The 19573-nt window shown below is 39.6% G+C and overlaps 1 protein-coding gene across 4 annotated transcripts in view; it reads right to left on the bottom strand.

Annotated features, from left to right (window-relative positions):
- The window catches only part of Cacna2d1 (calcium voltage-gated channel auxiliary subunit alpha2delta 1), a 423150-nt gene extending 404266 nt beyond the window's left edge, over positions 1-18884 (bottom strand). For 2 of the 4 annotated variants that reach the window (XM_036180248.1, XM_036180250.1), the window contains exon 1: positions 18453-18884. In XM_036180248.1, coding sequence (XP_036036141.1) covers positions 18453-18547 — 95 coding nt within the window. In that variant the 5' untranslated portion in view covers positions 18548-18884. The remainder of the gene's footprint in view (positions 1-18452) is intronic. The other 2 variants (XM_036180247.1, XM_036180249.1) reach the window with 1 other exon arrangement.
- Positions 18885-19573: the final 689 nt, after the last annotated feature.

Raw genomic sequence — 19573 nt, 5'->3', positions numbered from 1 at the left:
TACTCATCCACAGATATTGTTTAAGTACATGCTCCCTTCCTGGTGCTCCATGTAAGAGAAAGGTTTACCTCATGTCCTCACCAATGCTGGTCACAAGATAATACCAATTTTTACACTTGAAGACTATAAGATAATGACATGTGGTGCTAAACATTCACCAAATATTCATATGCAAAGGTCATTTTGACAAGGTGTCTGAGTAATAGTCACATAATGTAATACTAATGATATTTTACTATAACAAATAATAAAATCCAAACTATAATGTTTACTGAGGTGTACAATTTCTGTTGTGAAGCTTTTAGATCTCCCATAGACTCCTGGTCTCTACAATATTCTAAAATGTGCATTCCCTTGCTTGGGAGGTTTCCAAATCACATAGAAACAGCTGTGATTTAAAGAGAATTTATCAATAAAACTTTTCTGTAAGCCTTTCCTGAAATCATGTAGATCAGAACAACCACACTGGGAAGTTTACCAAGAGTCCAGCCAGCACTGTTAATATTTGTGGACTTCTTGACCTGATATTCTAACTATTATCTGGAAGATGCAACACCATTTTGAAAAGATGTAGTTAAATTCAATTAGGTTTAAGTGGTCTGCTAAGGAACAGAACAACAGCCCCTCAAGAGAATCTCAAAACACCTAACTCTAATGTTCTAGGAAACTAGTTTGTCTCAACCGTCTGAAAAGTCAGTAAAAGTCCTTGACATAGCTGTTCAGAAGTAAGTGTACACTGACAGATAGAATTTGGAAAAGGCATCATGGAAAGATATTCTTTAAAAAGCAGATAATCATGTACAACTATATAACATCTCCTTATGTAAAATCCTACACACAATATAAAAATGTCTTCAGCAACAGGCTGTCAGAAAAATCACTAGTAGAAGAAATAGAATTTAAACAGAATATAATTTTGTCAAAAAAAAAAAAAGACTGTTTTTGAAGATATTTCAATTCTGATGTGCACAGATGCCTGGGAAGAAAGAGGTGCTCACAAACCAGAAATTTCAACAATTGTCTGTACTTGGTAAGTGACCATCTGAACAAAGGATAAACAAAGCATTCCATTCATAGACAACCTTTGTTTTGTTTTGTGGTTTTGGTTTGTTTGGTTTTGTTTGGCGCAGAGTCTCACTATGTGACCCTAGTTAAGCTGGAACTCACTGAGTAAAGCAAGCTGGTATTGAAGTCCAGAGATTTGCCTGCCTCTGCCTCCAATGCTAGATGAAAGGTGTGCATCAAGCCCAGGACCTTTGAGATCTTTTTGTCTTTTGTAAGAACAAAGCATTTGATTCTGGCATGTTTCAACACAACAAATGTTTTTGTTTCTATGCTGGAATCTGAGACATCAATGGAGACTCTTAACTGCAGCCCCATAGGCCAAATATAGAGGAAATTGAACCTGGCCTGGGTATATTCTAAGATATTCTCATCTTGATTCTTAGATATAAATTAATTGAGGATAAATTTGTGTATATAGCTGTTATAGCACAAACTGCTAATTACAGGATCCATCAGCTACTTTCATACTAGAAAGTATTGTCACCTTTCTTTATTGCAGTATCTAAATAATTGTTCTGACAGAAAATATTTGTACTTACAGCATATAATAAATATTCTAAGGGGAATATACTTAAAGCTAGATTTTTTTTTTTTTGGTTTGTTTGTTTGTTTGTTTTGTTTTTCGAGACAGGGTTTCTCTGTGTAGCTTTCCTGGAACTCACTTGGTAGCCCAGGCTGACCTCGAACTCACAAAAATCTGCCTGGCTCTGCTTCCCGAGTGCTGGGATTAAAGGTGTGCGCCACCACCGCCCGGCTAGATTTTATTTGTAAGTAACATCAAATTCTACTTAAGAATTACATGTGAAAATCGAATAAGGGGCTTCAATCTAAATGATTATAATTACCTCAAGAAAAAATCCACAGGCACAGTAGACACAAGCTTGTGATCCTAGCACTCAGAATGCTAGAACAGGTAGGTGGAGAGTTCAAGGGTAACATAGGTAACTTACCCAGATTATTTCTCAAAATGAAAAATAGAAAGAGCAATGCTGGATGGGTGACTTTGCAGTTAATTGCCCTTAAGTAAGACTCAATTGGTTTAGCTGCCAGCATCCACATGGTGGCTAAAAACTATAAAACTTCAGTTCCAGGGGATTTTACTTTTTCTTCTGACCTCTTTCTAGGACACTGGGGACACATAGAGCACAGGGAGACATGCAGACAAAACACTCAGACAATAAATAAATAGAAAGGGCTGGGGACAGGTAGAACACTTGGCAAACACACACAGGTAACCATGGGGTAAGGAAGGGAGGGTAGGGGTGGGAAACAAGAGAAAGCATTGCCATCCAACAGCTAAACAAGACCTCAAGTTTCAAGGCAAAACAAAATTGAAAAGAACAACTTCATTATCTTAGGCACTCAAGATAAGGACCTCAGATGTACTCTGGCTGTGCACTGAAGACCTACTGGGCAGGCTGTGAACTGCTTCTAACAGTCCATAAGGAAAGAGAGTCCGGATACTTGGGCAATACTTCAAAAGTAAATTTATGCTAATTAAAGGTAATTTAAAAAAAAAAAAAAACACACTCTCTATTTTATATATCTGTTTTAAATTTCTATTTAGGCTGTGCATGGTGGCTTACAACTTTAATTCCAGTACTAAAGAGGCAGAAGCAGGAGGATCTACTGTCAGTTCAAGGCCATCCTAGTCAAGACAGTGAGCTGGGGGACAGCCCAGCACTACCCAGAGTCTTTCTCAAAAACAAAATAATGATGATGATGATGATGACGATGATGATGGTGATAACTTTCTTTTTATCCACTAATTGACTTTTCATTATAATTTACAAAAAAATACACATGTGCAATGGATAGTAAATTGAGTGAATAAATAAATAAACCCTATTCTTTTAGTATGGTTAATGTGAGCGACACTGAATGTGACATTCATGCTGGCCTGAGTCCCAGGTGTTAGAAAATCAATTAGTGCTGAAGGCATAAAAAGATAGTCCTGAACAAATCTGTCGAGCAAGAGTTGACACAAAGTGACTAGGTCTGCACAGAGCAGAGGAAGTGAGCCCTCCATCCCCATTCAAAGCATACAGAAGCCTCTTTTCTTTTAGTAAAAAGCCATTTTTCTCTTCTTTTTTCTTTAAAAATTCATTCAATGTTATTCACCCATTTCCATTCACTATAAAGGAAACTCATTAATACTCTATAAGTCGAGCATTAGAGAAGATTCCATAAGGATACATATAATAAGGAGATGCTAATTACTATTATAGAGGATTGCCTCACTTTCACAGGCATTAAGATGCATAGCATTTAGGAAAGTCCCACACAGAAACCTTCATCTGGCATATCTGAACCTTTCACATTTCCCTAGAATTTTACAGTTTTGCTGACAGTGATTTTGTAAATGGGCTCAAGTTAATGCACAGACAATTCTGCTTGGGAGGAATGAGGATGATCAGCTAACTAATTATGACAGCAATCTTAAGGAGGGGTTAATGAGCTGCTAGAATTTACTCTCCTCTAAGAAGATGTGATTCAACAAGACAAAGCAGAAGAGTGACAGGCTGTCTGATCCTTCAGAGTGTGCCCTACACTTGTGAACACCTGTGATGAAAAGTCAATGGCTATTCCTATTTTCTAAGTAGTTAACTTTTATGCATTCTGATAAATATGTAATATTAAGAGCTGTGACATCAGAATTCCAAGCTGGCTTGTATTGTTCACATAGTTCCGTAATCCATTTTTCTTGAGAAAGTGAGAAATATGATTATAAAGAGGTATCCCTCCCAACATCAGTCAGAAAGCAATGAGGAGGGGATTCTCTAAGCACAATCAAGCTGTCAATCACTTGGTTAATCTAAAGGGAGACTTTCATGGTTAGCCTAGGCTAATACATTCCACTGACAGTCCCTAAAAGAAGGATGAGAGCTTTTTCTAAAGCCAACAGTTTTCTTGTTAGTCTTTAAAAACTAAACTTTTGGGAGATTATAAGAGGAGAACAGAGTAGGAGGTCCCTTTTTCAGTAAGCATCCTCAGAGGCTTTGGGCTGTTCAGTTACCAAGACATCCAACTTAAGGCAAACCCACAAAGAATGGGAATTATGTAACAGCCAGGATGGAGGCTGTAAGAGCTGAACACTCTGACGTCAGGAGGAACTAAAGCCAAGCATCCTTTCTTTCAAGAGGATCCCAAGTCACCTGGCTCCAGGAAACCCTCCGCTTCTAATGAAATTCTACTTCTCACATGCTTTCTAAGTGTGTAAGTCAACATTTCTGGTCCTGGGGGGACCCGAGGAAGGCTCAACAGCGGGAGGATTGACTCCCTGTTATCCAGGTAATACACTGGAGAGCTGAATTTCAAACCCATGCACGGTTTGAACCAATCAGACAAATTCTATGACAAAATTAATCCCAAATGTTCAAAAGCATCCATTTCCAGGTTTAAATATACTTATATAATTAGCATTGGTATACACAACATTTCATTTATTAAATATATGTATGTTATTAACCTACCAGGCACTGAAGAGTTTAAATAGATTTAAAGTTTGAGACCTCACATTTAAGACTTTAATACATCTTGAATTAAATTTTATATATGGTGTGAGGTAAGGGTCTTATTTTGTTTTCTGCAGGTAGATATTCTGTTTTCCAAATCCCTCTTCCTGAAGATGCTTTTTGAAAGAATTAGTTTCTCAATGTCTCTACATGGCATCCTCTGAAGGAAAAAGGAAACAAAATAATAGTAACTTAGAACCTATCTGCTCTATGGTTCTCTCAAGGAAACCTAGTGGGAAAGGGCACAGCCCTACACTTCCTGTGCTCACTACCCAGAACTGCAAGTGAGTACTTCGGTAGTCAACACATGCAGTTACTCAGCCTGGGAGATCTCCAAGCCTTTACAGGCATCTCCTCTGACTTGATGAATGCAGGGCGAGGTTGTGGAGACAGGATGGCTTCTGCAGCTGGCTCGCCATGCATTCTATGATGCATGTAAAGCCAGGACAGGAAGATTAGAAACTAAGCAGGCTGGGCCATGGTGCAGCATGCCTTTAGTCCCAGCACTGGGGAGGTAGAGGCAGGTAGATCTCTGTGAGTTTGAAGTTTGAGGCCAGCCTGACCTACAGAGCAAGTTGCACAACTATGCAGTGAAATCCCATCTCCAAACAGACAGAGAGAGAGAGAAAGAGAGAGACTGTAAGTATAAGAAGAAGCTAGCTAGTATGCTGCATTTCTTATGCCCACTCTAGGCAACATTTGTTGCCATCCAATGTGGTTAATGGAATAGTATAAGAGATTATTTAGAGAAAAGAATATTTAGAAATCTCCAAAGAGTCTCCACCAATAGATAAACAATGCAAGAAAAGTCTGTAGGTCCTGTCCCATAAGAATGAAGGAAGAAGGAAGACTAAGCTTCAATTCTTCGCTCAAAAATCCATAGAAATATGCATACACAAACACTCAATGACATGTCATTTAAAGATTGCAGTTTCTAATAAAAAAAGCATGGAATATGACCTTCTTTATAAGATGTAAGGATGAAATTCAAGAAAATTAACAGCCTAAATTACAGACTCTGGATTAAGGGAGGCACTAAACCTAAATGAAATCCTAACTCTTCCGAGCTCACACTGTCCACCTGAGTCTTCAGCACTGAGAGAGACCAGCATGGCTGGTGGTGCCTTAGGATGTCTACCACCTCACCTACCCGTCCAGCAAGTGCTTCAATGTGGAATCACTATGTTTTCTGAACAATGCCAAGAGAAGGCTCATTCACACACATGGGCATAGAGCAGGTAACAAAGGTAAACTACAACCAACAACTATGACATACATACATAGTTGGATACTTTGTATACTTCTAATGAAATTTCTGGCCCTTAATCTGGCTGGTAGAAAGCATTTTCAGGTTTTATATTATCTTCTAAATATTTATTCAATATCAGAGTCCACGTTCATATTTTCCTATAAATTTCATTAATATAGAAATGTACGTAATGTACTTTATGTAATGTTTATGTAGGCAACACATACATATATGTTGACAGATATTTATTTGTGGCTTCATTTAGGGGTACAAAGCAAACACTAGGAGAAGATAAAATAGCCCCTAAACTGCCCATTTACACCAAGTTTCAAATCCTTCTGTGCAATATAAAATTAGAGTCCAGAGAACAATCTACTTCACTTGTGGAAAAAAAAATGAGAAAGAGTAGGACATAATCCCAGATTTTCAACCCTAAAATGGGCCCTTTCTCATAGTCATTTACAACCAAGGACTCAGCTGGCTTTGCGATATCACACAGACAGGTTGTGTCACATTTGATAATTTAAAGAATGAATGATCTCATCTAATTATCATGCATGGTTTACTCTGTGATGAGTTACCATTCCCCCATGTTTATTTATTACCATTGAGAATTACTATAAATTTTAAACAATTACTCACCATAGACCTTTATACCCATGTATTAATCTCCTGGGAACTAAGGTACATACTCACACAATACAATTTTGCCTCATGAAAATGAATTCCAAGTCCTACATTTATTTGAACAGGAAAATCAGGTGTTTGGAGAAAGAACCAGGCAGGCACAATGTCGGATTGACAGCAGTGTGCCCACCCTTTGTTCTGCCCCATTCCCCCAAGGCTGCACATGGCCCATTTGTTCGTCTCCTCACATTTTACAGATGCAAATTTAAGTCAATTCTAATATGATGTCATGGAAAAAAGGGGTTGGTATTTTTAAAGTGACAAACGTCCTAAGAATTTGACACGTTACTGTCTGTGGCAAATGTCAAAATGACTGCCACGAAAAGGCAGGTTCCAGGGCACTTGAAAACTTACTGCTTCTATGTTATCATGGAATAGTGCTCCTTAGTCATGTGTTAATGCATGGCTTAATTTAAAACATCTCTGTTATTGAACCAATTCAAAATTTACTACAGAAATTCTAAGTGTTTCTTTTCCAGGTAGTGTAGTATTTGTGAAAGGCTAAACATGATGGGGTAGTGTCCAGTGGAAATAATCATCAGCTGGATGAGTTGAGTCAACCAAGGCCTGTTGGTGTCTCTTAGGCAGATCTTTGTTGACTTCCTTGCTAGTGACTAAAGTCTCATTCCGTTTGTAGGACTGTCTGGAATCAATTCTATAAACATCATGAATGGACTGCTTGCCTAATTTTCAAATATGTTGCTTTGCAGCTGAAAATTCTCATCTTTGACAAAGAGAGGTTATCAGTCGCAGTTGTAACTTGTAAAAATAGATTCAACCTGCTGGAGCTCTTTGCTCACGTAACAGGAGCTCACTGCAATGTCCAGATAAAACACACCACAGGCTCTTTGGCTCTGCTTTCTTCTGGTCCCTTTGGAGGCTTGGTTCTGGCCTGCACCTACTCTCCTCTCTGCTCACATTGCCCTGCATCTTCACCTTCAGCTCCTTTTTCTGATTTTAGAAAGAGATACCTAGAAGCACTCATTTTTTTCCATTCACTTGTTTTTCTCATGGCCCAAATGCACAATAATCTAGCTCACCGAACTATAATTATTTATTCATGGTCTTGCAAAGACAGAGACCAAGTGAAGTTCGAATAGTAAACTCTGGCCTTAAAAAGTGCTCCGAGGTCCCCACACACTCTGACTGATCCCTACTGTGACACTGTAATGCAAAGACACTCTTATATCTGTCCTACAGATGGAAGCTGATGCTTCACTTCTGCTCTCCTTTATGTGGGCTCTGTTTATCTCTCAATCTCATTGCTGTAAGTCAATGAGATAATGGATGCTCCGCACCTTGAAGTACCTGTGAACAGCCACAGAAGAACAGGTGACTGTGAAAGTCTAGAATCTACCTGTTCAGTGATTGATTTTCGCTCAGAACAAAATCCAAAGACATTTCTCATCCATGAAGCAGATGCAAGAGTAAGACTTACCTTAAAAAGGACTATATTGAAGGATAGATGGATTTGAAAACATGGACACTGTTAGTGGCTTCACAGTTCCTGGTACTTGAGAAGGTGCTCAGATATCAAAGTAATAATAAAGCTATCAGTGGTGAAAGTAATATAGGACAGCCATCACTGGTGCTCACTGCAGACAGAGAATCCAAACTAGCTTAATTAAGGCTGGGAGTGATGGCATCCATTTATAGTCCCAGAATTCAGGGGGCTGAAACAAAACAATGATGAGTTCAAACACAACATGAGCTATGTGCTAACACTGTGGCTCCTCAAGATAGATAGATAGATAGATAGATAGATAGATAGATAGATAGATAGATAGATAGATAGATAAGTGAGAAAGGGAAGGGAAGGAGAAAAGGGGGAAGTGAATAGCTCAAACTATGAATAAAAATGGAAAGGTAATTTTAAAAAGAAAAAAAAAGTAGTCGCAAAAAGGGAAATAATAGCCCTTAAGTCTGTTCATCTCTTGCCACAAACCACAAGGGTGGTTTTTCCAAACTGTAATGGGACCAATGTGATCAAGATTAATGCTTGGAACTGTTGGCAGCTGCAATCTTAACTATTCATTCATTCAACCTGTAAGGCAATTGCCAGTAATTTCAAGACCTCTGGGAGTCCTGAGAGGCCTCCAAGAGAGTTGACCAAAGACATGCCTGGCTGGAATATTTAATCTGCAGGTGATTTGTCATTTTATCAAATTTATCATCTTGTTCTCTTGATTCAATTCTGTTTCAATGCAAACTACTGAATATTGAAATGGGGAGGATAGTTATAAACAATGGAACAAGGGAGTAAACCACCAACATTTACCTAAAAATTAATAAATAAAAGGTTGAATTGCCAAGAACTACCTTTGAAATTTGATCAATGATGTTATATCTTTAAATCTCAAGCTTATCTTAGTCAATGCTCTATTGGTGTGAAGAGACACCATGACCATAGCAAACTCTTACAAAAGAAAGCATTTAATTAGGCTTGCTCAGTTTCAAAGATTTGGTTCATTTTCATCACAGTATAGTGCACAGCAGCAAGCAGGCGCATGCTGGAGTAGTGGCTCAGAGCTACATTCTGGGCCATAGGCAGCAGGAAGACAGCCAGGGCCTGGCTTGGGCTTCTTAAACCTCAAAGCCACCCCCACTGACACACTTTCTCCAACAAGGCCCATACCTCCTAGCTCTCCTAATCCTTTTAAATAATACCACTCCCTGGCGACTCGGCATTCAAATATATGAGATAATGTGGCCATTCTTATTCAAACCACCACACAAACACTAATTAGATTTAATCATTGAAAACTACAATCAAAATAATCTCTCCCAAGAAAGAAGTCCAGGAAATAACCAAGTCAAATGTCACTGTGTGCGAGGGAAAAAGAATAGAGAGAGGGCTGGAATCCTGTCACTCCCAAGAACAACAGTCACTGCTCTAGTCTATGAACATCAAACTCTGAGTATGTCTAACCTCAATGCATTATGTGGTGAACCATGTCAAGTCATTCTATAGAGTAGAAGGTATGAATTAGAACCTTCCCCTAAAAACATCTCCAATTAATTTTGTGTCTACTCTATATTTCAACGATCTGCTTTAATGGTGAAGGCTTATTTAAGTTCCAAGGGTTACTTTATAAGACATTGTTTTTCATCTCGATTCCTCCTTCATCTGCCTGTCAGAACATTCATCCATCAAGCATGACCTCTCTAATGGCTCTCATCTCTCTGCCACTGGGGCTGTTTCCTCCATTATGCACAAACAGCCACTCCAGGAACACATTTCTGTCTATATATCCTTCCTCAGCACCTACAGCCTTTTCTGAAAATTGCTTTTTCTACCACCAATGTTAATAGCCACTGGTCCTCTACAAGGAAATGCCTGTTGATGAAAAGGGACCAAGAAAACAAGCCAATGCTCATTCAGAGTCCCTTTAACAAACACCATAACCCGCTCCCAACTGTCTGACATATAAACAGCTATCAACCCCTCCTTTGGCTTATCAACCTATTCTTTCAGGAGATATATTTTAGTAAGAATCTGAACTCTATGTGATTCAGTCAAGAAAGCATGAGCCCTCACAGTCATTCAATACCAGGAATAGAAGGAAGCAGATGAAGTCAATCTGAAGAGAAGAATAAAGAGATAAACCAGAGGAAGCCAGGCTGGCTCACTTGAAAGGTGATGTCAATGGCAGTCTTCCCTCCCCCACACCTGTTTCACTTCAGCTTCCACGATGAAATAGTCTAGTTTCACCGCTATCTAAAAACATCCCCCCCCTTTTTTTTGGTTCACAATAGTCCTATAATTGATTTCCTAGGAAGTTTAATTCCAAATGACCTAATATAATTCCCATTCTTGAAACTAAAGAATTCCAAATCCTTTCCCTCTTCTTATTCTGAATTTATTCTAGATTTCTTACTTCCCTCACATGGCCAAATTCCTAAAAAGAGCAATCTTTATTTGCTGTCTCCACATTCTCAATTTCCTTTATGCCTGCAAAGTGCAGAGACCATGTTTCTGTCACCAGCACTACTGAAACTGCTCTTTTGTACCACCAGTTTGCTGACATCCTGAATGCAACCATCTTGTTTGGCCTCTCAGCAAATGAAAAGTGCCTCAGATCTCCTTCGAAAATCTTCATTATGGATACTAAATATTCTTAACCAAATAAACAACTGCACCCTGCTTCTGGCTTTAACAAACTATTCTGAAATGACCCCCCAAACACCATACAGATGTTTTTTTGTTTGTTTGTTTGTTTGTTTTGGTTTTTTTTGTTTGTTTTTTTTTTTTGAGCCTGTCCTGGACTACTCTGTAGACCAGACTGGCCTCGAACTCACAGAGATCCACCTGCCTCTGCCTCCCAAGTGCTGGGATTACAGGTGTGCGCCACCATCACCCAGCTACAGATGTATTTCTAAGGACCAAAACACACCTGCAAAACAATACAGACATCCAGTCAATGTATCCATCACTTCAGCTCCAACACTTGCCTAGTGTTCCTCTTCAGGGGAATGAAGTTTAGTGAAACACAGTCTACCTGCTAGAGGACTTAGCTTCATCTCCAATTCCTCCCTCTGTGGTTTCCCAAATCCTATCACCAAGGCCTGAAACTTCACCCCTACTGCACACCCTCCACGTAATTTACTTTCTCATCACCATGGTTTTGTAGATCTTGAGTACCACTTGTCAAATGATGTTGAGTTCGTCTAGTCCCTTCTCTCCCTGACTCAGTCACAAACATGTCCCTCTTTAATCATTTGGTACATAATACGGTTCAAAATCTGCCACCACTTTTTCTTCCATTTCAAATTCCCAACAACAGAGGATGAGGACACACATTTTACACAGCCATGCCTACAACCCAACAGGTCATGTTTCAGTAGGTCATGCTTTCCCAAACGCATTGTTCTGCCTTTTGCTTGGCCATGCACCCCATTATTTCATACCTAAGTTTGAATTGTGATTGTCATTCATTGGGATGCCCTTCCTCGATTTATATTCCTAGGATGTACCTCAGTGAAGTACATGATTCACAGTGAATAAGAATTGCATTAGTTGTTGGATTAAATTATATTTGAGGTTGAAATATTAGGAGCAGAAAACATTGAAAGAGAAAGTATAAATTAAAACTATTTCTAAAAATGAAATAGACTATTTACTTATTGGCCCAAATTGTTTTGAGTGCACATTTAGAAGCCTGCTCATCTATAGGTTATTTTGTTTCTTATAATTTCATGAAAGAAATTTTGTCACAGAGCTTCGTGCTTGATAATTAACACTTAAAGCTTTTAATAAAATGTTATGCTAATATTTCTTATCCAAGGAACTGCTCCCCTAGGGATGCATAAAAACATATGAATTTGTAAGTATTTTTATGTTTTTGAGATCTAGACCAGTTTAATGTCTGTAGTCCTTAAGCTGAATTTCCATATCTGAATATTTAGGTCTCTAAAATGAATGTCACAATTAGTGAACAGTATTTCAAGTCCAAGAAAAGCCACACTCGACACGAGCCAGGGATGATAATATAGTGAAAATAGCTCCACATTAGAAACAAGCCAGGGCGACAGCACAGTGAAAATAGCTAAGCAATTCCTCCAGCATCTGCAGTGTGGACCCGAGGGCTCCTTCTCCACCCCATTCTTTGGCATGACTCTGCACAGTACTCTTATCTCAAGGCCTGTTGTTTAAAAACAAGCAATTCCCCAGGTATGTGAGACCTCGTTTCTTTTATTGAGCTATCCGCCTTTTAACTCTGAGGCTAAGGCATGCCTGTCTAGCCATCCCTTTGTATGGCCAGCCTGTAAGCACCTGAGAAAAGGACAATGCTATCCGCTCTTTCCCATTTGTTCTTCTAATTATCCCCACAGTATGTGGGCAAATGTCAAAGGAAACAATTGTCTAGACAGTCTGATAGTTTGGATAGAAGTGTCAATTATGTGCTACAGATTTATCTGGGTGTCACAATCCCTCACAAATTTCCCTTGGAGGGTAAGAGCAAGTTCCAGCAAACATGGAGCAGAGATTCAAGTGAGAAAGACCTGAACTTAAGAGCTGGCTATGAACACCCCCACCCCAGGGAGGGGGGGGACAAAATGTCCCTATTTGATTGGATGTCCATGCACACAATAAATGATGATTAGTATTCAGTGTATGCTCATGTGCAAAAGAAAAAAAAAGAAATGATACACAATATTAAAAACAAAATTGCAAGGATTCTTTTTCATCATGCATTAGGAGAGAACCATAGTAAAATTTTAATTGCCCAGGAAAAAGAACTTGGACAGTGAGATTAGCCTGGAACTGCCATGTTTAAAATGAACAAGACCATCATTTTCCATGCCATCATTTCTAGTTGAAATGGTTCTTGCATTTATGATACTGAATTTTAAATGTATCCTAATTTTTTTAATTCACTGAGCATATGGTTTAAAAAAATCAGCAGAAGCATATGTTAAGATAACATTTAGCCTGAAATGTTCCATATTCATATTCAAAGAGAACTTAAATACTGATATAATTTATATATGATATGTTATGTATCATATATATTAATTTCAATAATTCCGAATCAAAATTATATATATGAAATTAAAAACAAAAGTATACCTGCTCATTCAGGCCACAGACCAATGGTTTTCTTGTTTATAACATTATTAGAATCTGTACAAATAAATTCCAAAAGTTAGGAAAAAATGGCCACTGGCTCGATTCATTGTTTTAATTGCTTATAGTATTTGTTCCTATTTACTAAATCACTACAAAAGGAAGACTTTAAGCAAGGAATGCCTAAAAGCTCATATTTTATATAATATTTTAAACCTTCACATGGTATCTTCATTTCTAAAATATCATACTACCAAATATATTTAACTCTTACAAACATATCTGCATGCTCTACATAAATACAAAAGTAAAATTGCCCATTATATATGAACTTTTTCATGGGTGGCCAAGATTTTAAGTGGAATAGTTTTATTTTCAAGTTACTCTTACACAAGAGTGTCAGGTATACTCCTCTTAACAAGCTACTCTAATACTTGGAATGAGATTTAAGCCTTGAAGATAGTAAATGACTAAGAGAAATCTTACAGCATGGACCCTATGAATGAGCTTACATTGCATAGTTTTTTACCTAGCAAACCACCATGTGTATTTGTTTGTTTGTATGTATGTATGTATATGAATATATATTCATGCATGTATATTTCAACATACAAAATATCTCAGAATTAAAGAATACTATAACTGTACACACTTGACAAATTATCTAATTAGGTGCTAAATCTTTAGATCCTTGTACTAGGAGGCAAATGTGTCAAGGTTCCTACCTTTTCAGTACAAGTTGCTATCCTGTATTCAACTGACATTTTCTTTCAACTCTATAAAAATTATGATGTTCCCATTTTCATGTCTTACTGCACATAAAAGACAAGGTAAATCCTGTACAGGCTCCATGGTTGGCTATCACTGCCCAATTCAAATGGCCAGGAGCGGAGCTGCTTGCCAGGCTGAAAACGTTGGAGTACTACTTACAGGCAGTCCAGGAGCAAAAGGATAGGCTGCCACACTCAGTCCTAGCACACAGTCTAGGCTGCAGGCTCTAAGGAAAGAGTGGAAACAATGTAACAGTTCGTTCCTCACAGAAGCAGCTTACGGACTGTTGGACATACTAGCTCAGATGGCCCTTTTAACATAGTTGATGGGAGGCTGTTGCTTCTTAACAATAAAATGTTACATTTTAGAAACAGTAAAACAAATTCTGATTTCTTTAAATCATTCTACATATATTTATGACAGAACTTTCTGGGTTGATACCTATTAAGATACTAAAGGAGATTTAAAATTGCATAATTCCACAAAAAATATTTTATCTCACACACTTAAATTTCCAAGCTTAAAGTTAAAACTTCATTGAAGAGAAATAGTAGGAATCAAGATTAAGAAGAAAAGAATTACTGTCTTGGAAATATGTATCTATATTGAAAATAGAGAAAAGAGGAGCAATGCATAGGTATTTATGTAATGATGTTACAGAGAACATATGAATTAAATAACAGTTGTGAGCACAAACATTTAATAATTTTTAAAATTCTAAATACCTTGTTATAAATTCATGCTCTTTATATAAGTAAATATACATTTAAAGACAATACTTTTATTTGCATGCATCTTCACAGAAAAGCACAGAAGCATACTGTATTGTTATTTTCCATATCAAAGATATAGTAGAAAGGTATCCAGATGCTTAGTTTTCTTTGACGAAAATGAAAGATAAGGTTTTTATCTATTTTGAAGCTGCACTACCTGCTTTAAATTCTAGCATTCATTGTGCGTATGAAATTATAGTTAATAAATCCCACTGGAAAAAGGAAAGATGCAACCTCATTTATATCCTTTCTATAACCATTAAGCTTATATTACTGTTCATATTTTTCTAAAATTATTTTTTAGATTTTATTTCAGTTGGCTAATGCTCACTGAAATGCCAATGCAAATAGCTGCTTAAATACCTAAATATAACAATAACAAATTAAACATTGTTACTATTTATATAGAGAAATACATCTATATTTTCATATTCTACTCATACACCTGTGGAGTAATGTTCTTGTTATGCTTATGAGAACCAATTGGAAATTGAGAAAAGGGTTTTTAACACTCATTCATTTTAGATTCTAAATATACTATTTTATTTTATATTCTTTAATAAGATGCATTTCCTCATGCCATGTTGAATAAAAAGGTCAAGTGAGCCTGACTAGATCACTGACTCCTAATGCATGGAATAGCTAATACCTGTCCCAACATCATGGCATCCAGCCATATGCCTACCTAATAACAGGAAATATGAATCATAAGTATTCATTACTCAAATCTACTAAATTTTATGACATGTTATATTTATTTCTTAAAAATAACTAAATCTGTGGTTATATATTTAGATCATTATAAATCTACAACCAAACCCAATATAGTAATTGGCTTTCGTCCATTGTTCACTGGGTAGCACTTTGATATGACTGAGATAAAAAATATAATTTTAACTATAATGTTTTAAAAGTGGATTTATAAATAGGTTCTAAAATTAAGGACATATTTTAAATTAACATTACTATACTGATCAATGTGCATGTGTTCCTGAATTTTTAAATAGATATGTTTTAACATAAGTGCCAAGAAATTATTTCCAGAAAGAAAGCTGCCCTTTTTGAGACACCAATATAACATATGTATATTAAAATGTGAAGATGTTGTGTTTTCCATTGAAGCCTAAGCCAATAAGCATGGATGCTGGCTAGCACATCATGTATTTTGTTTCACACCTTACTTTGAAAAGTATATCCAAAAGAAATATCTAGCCCATAAAAAATAAAAACTGTATCAAAATTCCTTTGCCTGAAAATAAACTCATTGTTTGAATGCTAATTGTTGGGCTATGTTTCTGTTTAATTGCAAAAGAATATACTATATTGGAATGTTAAAACAGAGGGCAAAAAATTCAGCATTTGGAGTAATATGTTTATTTATTATAAAAAAAACTAAAGCTTTTCCTATTAACATTGCTAAAAAAAAATACCTTTTAATTACAACTCCAATTAGTGCTTAACTGATGTTACAGTGTGTTAATGGCATGGTCTTCCTCTTCTGAAAGTGCAAAATTCTCATTTTATATTTTTGCTGAAAAATAAAATCACCAATATAAAGAAATGTATAAATAGTATCATCATAATTTGCCTTTAGTAACTGTTACAATCTCTGGATTCCCTTCTCATAGTCTTGATTTTTCTCCAGAAGGTCTGAGCTTTATCTTGATAAACACTGCATTTAATTTTTTTTTGTCATGCAAGCAAAGCAAGTGACACTGTTTCATGATGAGACTGATGCCACATGTCTTTTCACAGATTTTATTCTGAATCTAACAGGAAGTGCAAATGCCTACTATCCTTCTTCCCAAGGCAGAATTACTAACTTTACAGATAAATAATTGCAGAAGCGGGAAGGCTCCCCAAAGCATTGTTATTACTACCCCCCAATCCAGTGACTTTGAGCCACAAAGCCTGTTCTGAGTCCATAATAGTGTTTCACATACTATGTAAATATTTTCATACTCCCATTGTTTGAAAACAACTTAAATCCTTTCAAAGGAGAGGAATCATGGTGCCCTAATTCCAATCTTAGATGCATATTTGATCTTGTTCATATCTTTAGCACATATCTGACCAGAGAAATGGGGTTGCTTAATTTTGGGAATGCATTTATTGCGGATATTTTTCTAACAAAGATTTTTGCATTGATATTTTACTATGACATGCTCAAGAATGAGTGGGTTTTTTTGCATTTTGTTTTCCTTAATGTGAGGAAACACCCTCCCCAAATGTTAGAAATATTGGCAAATAAATTTAAAACAACACTAAAAAGGTACATCCCGAGTAAGTTAAGAATATGACTTCTTAAAAGCCACAACTTATTTGACACAAAATGCATGAGCGTCACCCGAGTCCTTATGTAATAGGCCAAGCTTCAAAAGTACTAAAAATATAATAAGTAAAAGTGTGATTTCTTAATAAGCTAAATGATTTTGTAGCATCTTGGGAATTCTTAAGACTTTCCATGCTTAAAATTAAACAGTTGGAACATTCTGCCAATTAAATGAAGCTCTACAGATGGCTTTTACACTTTTGCTTCATAACAAAAAAGATATGCAATCATTTTTATAGAAGATTACCTAAAGAGAACATTACTGTAAATCAATGGCAAAAATATTAGGCACCCCCTTTCTCCGGGCTGGAATATGCATCTCTAGACGCTTGCACTGGCACCTAAAGTGATAAATGATCTAGGCCATATCTTAAATAATAGCTGTCGGGTTCCAGCTAATACGGATGCACTTCTAGTGTACCCCCCCAAAACACCAGGATTGAGCTTTCTGCCAACAAAGGACACCAAGTGATTCCCCGCAGCATAAAAGCCGGGCAGGCTACCCTGGGCTTTGTTTTTGTTATGTAAAATGCATTAAAGTGACTCATCCACTTAAGACTACCTACTCTGAGAAGCTTTAAAGTACCTTCAAGAACCAAAATAAATGCTTTCCCAGAATGCCAGATAAGCTATTCGGTGCTTTTTAAAAAATATGTATATATTTGTATGTGCCACTGACTCTGATTCCTTCTTGCAGCCTGAGAAAGCAGAGAATGGTTGCATTGCGTTCCCTTCCGCCGTGTGACTATAGCTACCTTTCAACACTATTTCCAGAATAGCAACGGTTTTTTTTTTTTAAGTTATTTTAGATATGTTAAAAATAAGAGAAAATTGCAGGAGACTGTGGAAACAGTCCCTCCCTCAAAGAATAGGGGTTCTGTTCATTCTAAGAACAGGAACCGCGTGTCTGTCGGCACTTAGATGTTTCAAATAAAAGGTTGGATAGGTTGGCTAGGGTGGCCCTGGAACCTGTGAGCGGTGGGGTGGACAGCACGCTCTGCTGCCGGGAGCGAGCTGGCTGGAAACCAGGGAAGCTGTCAGGCGCTCCTAGTAATTTGGGATCTAAATGAGTTTGGACAGCACAGCAATTAGCATCCTAGAGGCCAAGTACAGGAGAAGCGCACACTCCCTGAGCCAGCCTGAAATTAACTCTGTGAAATACCTAACGGAAACACAACTTTTCATCTGGCCGGGTTTGGTGGGAGCTGGGTATGCCTGCAAAGTTTTTCCCCAAGTCCGGCTACGGGCTTCAGCGTGCAGCAACCTCGGAGACCCGGCTGAGACGCCGCCGACGGCTAGCGGACGTTCCCCGGGACGGCGGCCGGCCGAGGCTCCGCACGCCGGTTCCGAGCTCATTCCAGCGGCCGGCGGCTCACGGCTCGCACGGCCTCCGCGGCTCCCAGCCACGCTCCCCGCCCCCCACGGGCAGCCCGGCGCCCGCCGAGCCGGGACCCCCGCCTCCAGCCCCGCCCGGGCGGGCCCGCCGACTTACGTGACGGCCGAAGGGAAGGGCTCCTCGAACGAGGGGCCGATCAGCCAAGATTGGAAAAGTGTCAGAGCCAAGGCCAGCAGGCAGCCAGCAGCCATCTTCGCGATCGAAGATCAGTGCCCTCCTTACGCGCCCGGAGGCGGCGGGGCTGCACGCGGCGGCCGGGGGAACCGCGCCGGGGCGCAGACGTCTACGGGAGGGCGAGCCGGGAGCGGCGGGCCGGGCGCGGGCGGGCCGGGCGGGGCCGGGCGGACGGTCTAGCGCGTGGCGGCCGCTGCGCGCCTCGCCTGCGCCGCCATCAAGGGCGACTGTGGAAACGGAGCTCGGCCAGCCTGCCGGCGCCCGCGCGCTCTGGCTCCCCGCGCTCGCCTCCCTGATTTATCCGCGGTCGCCCAGGCGAGGGCGGGGGCGGGGCGGGGGCGGAGGGGGCGGCGCGGGGACGCGGCGGCTGCGGGGATGGGGGTGGCCGGAGCCGGGCTCGGGCTGCCTTCCCCGGGCGGGTCGCGGGGAGGCGGCCGTGGGTGGGCAGCGGGAGGGCCGGGCGTCAGAGCCGGGCGGGGACGGGCCGGGCGCAGCCCTCCATACAAGGCAGAGAGGAACTCCCAAAGTCGGCGTCTCCGGCTCCCGCCGCGGGGCGTGCGGAGGCCGAGCCGACCCGGCCCGAAGGGGCTCCCCAGGGGACCCCCGGCGCCCGCGGGCAGGCACGGGCGCGCAGGCTCCTGCCGAACACTTGGCTCGCCCCCTCCGGGGTTATTATTATTATTTTGGGTTTGTTTTTTTTTTGCACAATCTGGCAGGGGCCCCCAAGCCCTTCTCCCAGGCGAAGAATCTACTGCCTGCCTGGGAATCAAGAAGTGATTTGACAACAAATGTAGGAGGGGTTTGTGGTGCGTTTGAAAGCGCCGCTGTCGACTCTACCAGGTGGCACTGTTTTTCATGGTGTGCCAGGGGTTACAGCTTCTGGCAGGGTTCGGAACTAATGGTGCCAGCGGCCCTATGCCCAGATGCAACTAGACTCGGTTTACCTGGCGGGGACGGAGCCACAGGGGAGGGCTGGGAATAGATGAACAACAGCTAAGGCAGTTTTTTCTACAGTGCCTTAGGAATGAAGGGTAAAGGGATGA

The sequence above is a fragment of the Onychomys torridus genome, chromosome 3 (assembly GCF_903995425.1).
Source record: "Onychomys torridus chromosome 3, mOncTor1.1, whole genome shotgun sequence".
Lineage (NCBI taxonomy): Eukaryota > Metazoa > Chordata > Mammalia > Rodentia > Cricetidae > Onychomys > Onychomys torridus.
Note: the sequence above shows the minus strand (reverse complement) of the source record. Positions and strands in the feature narration are given on the sequence as shown.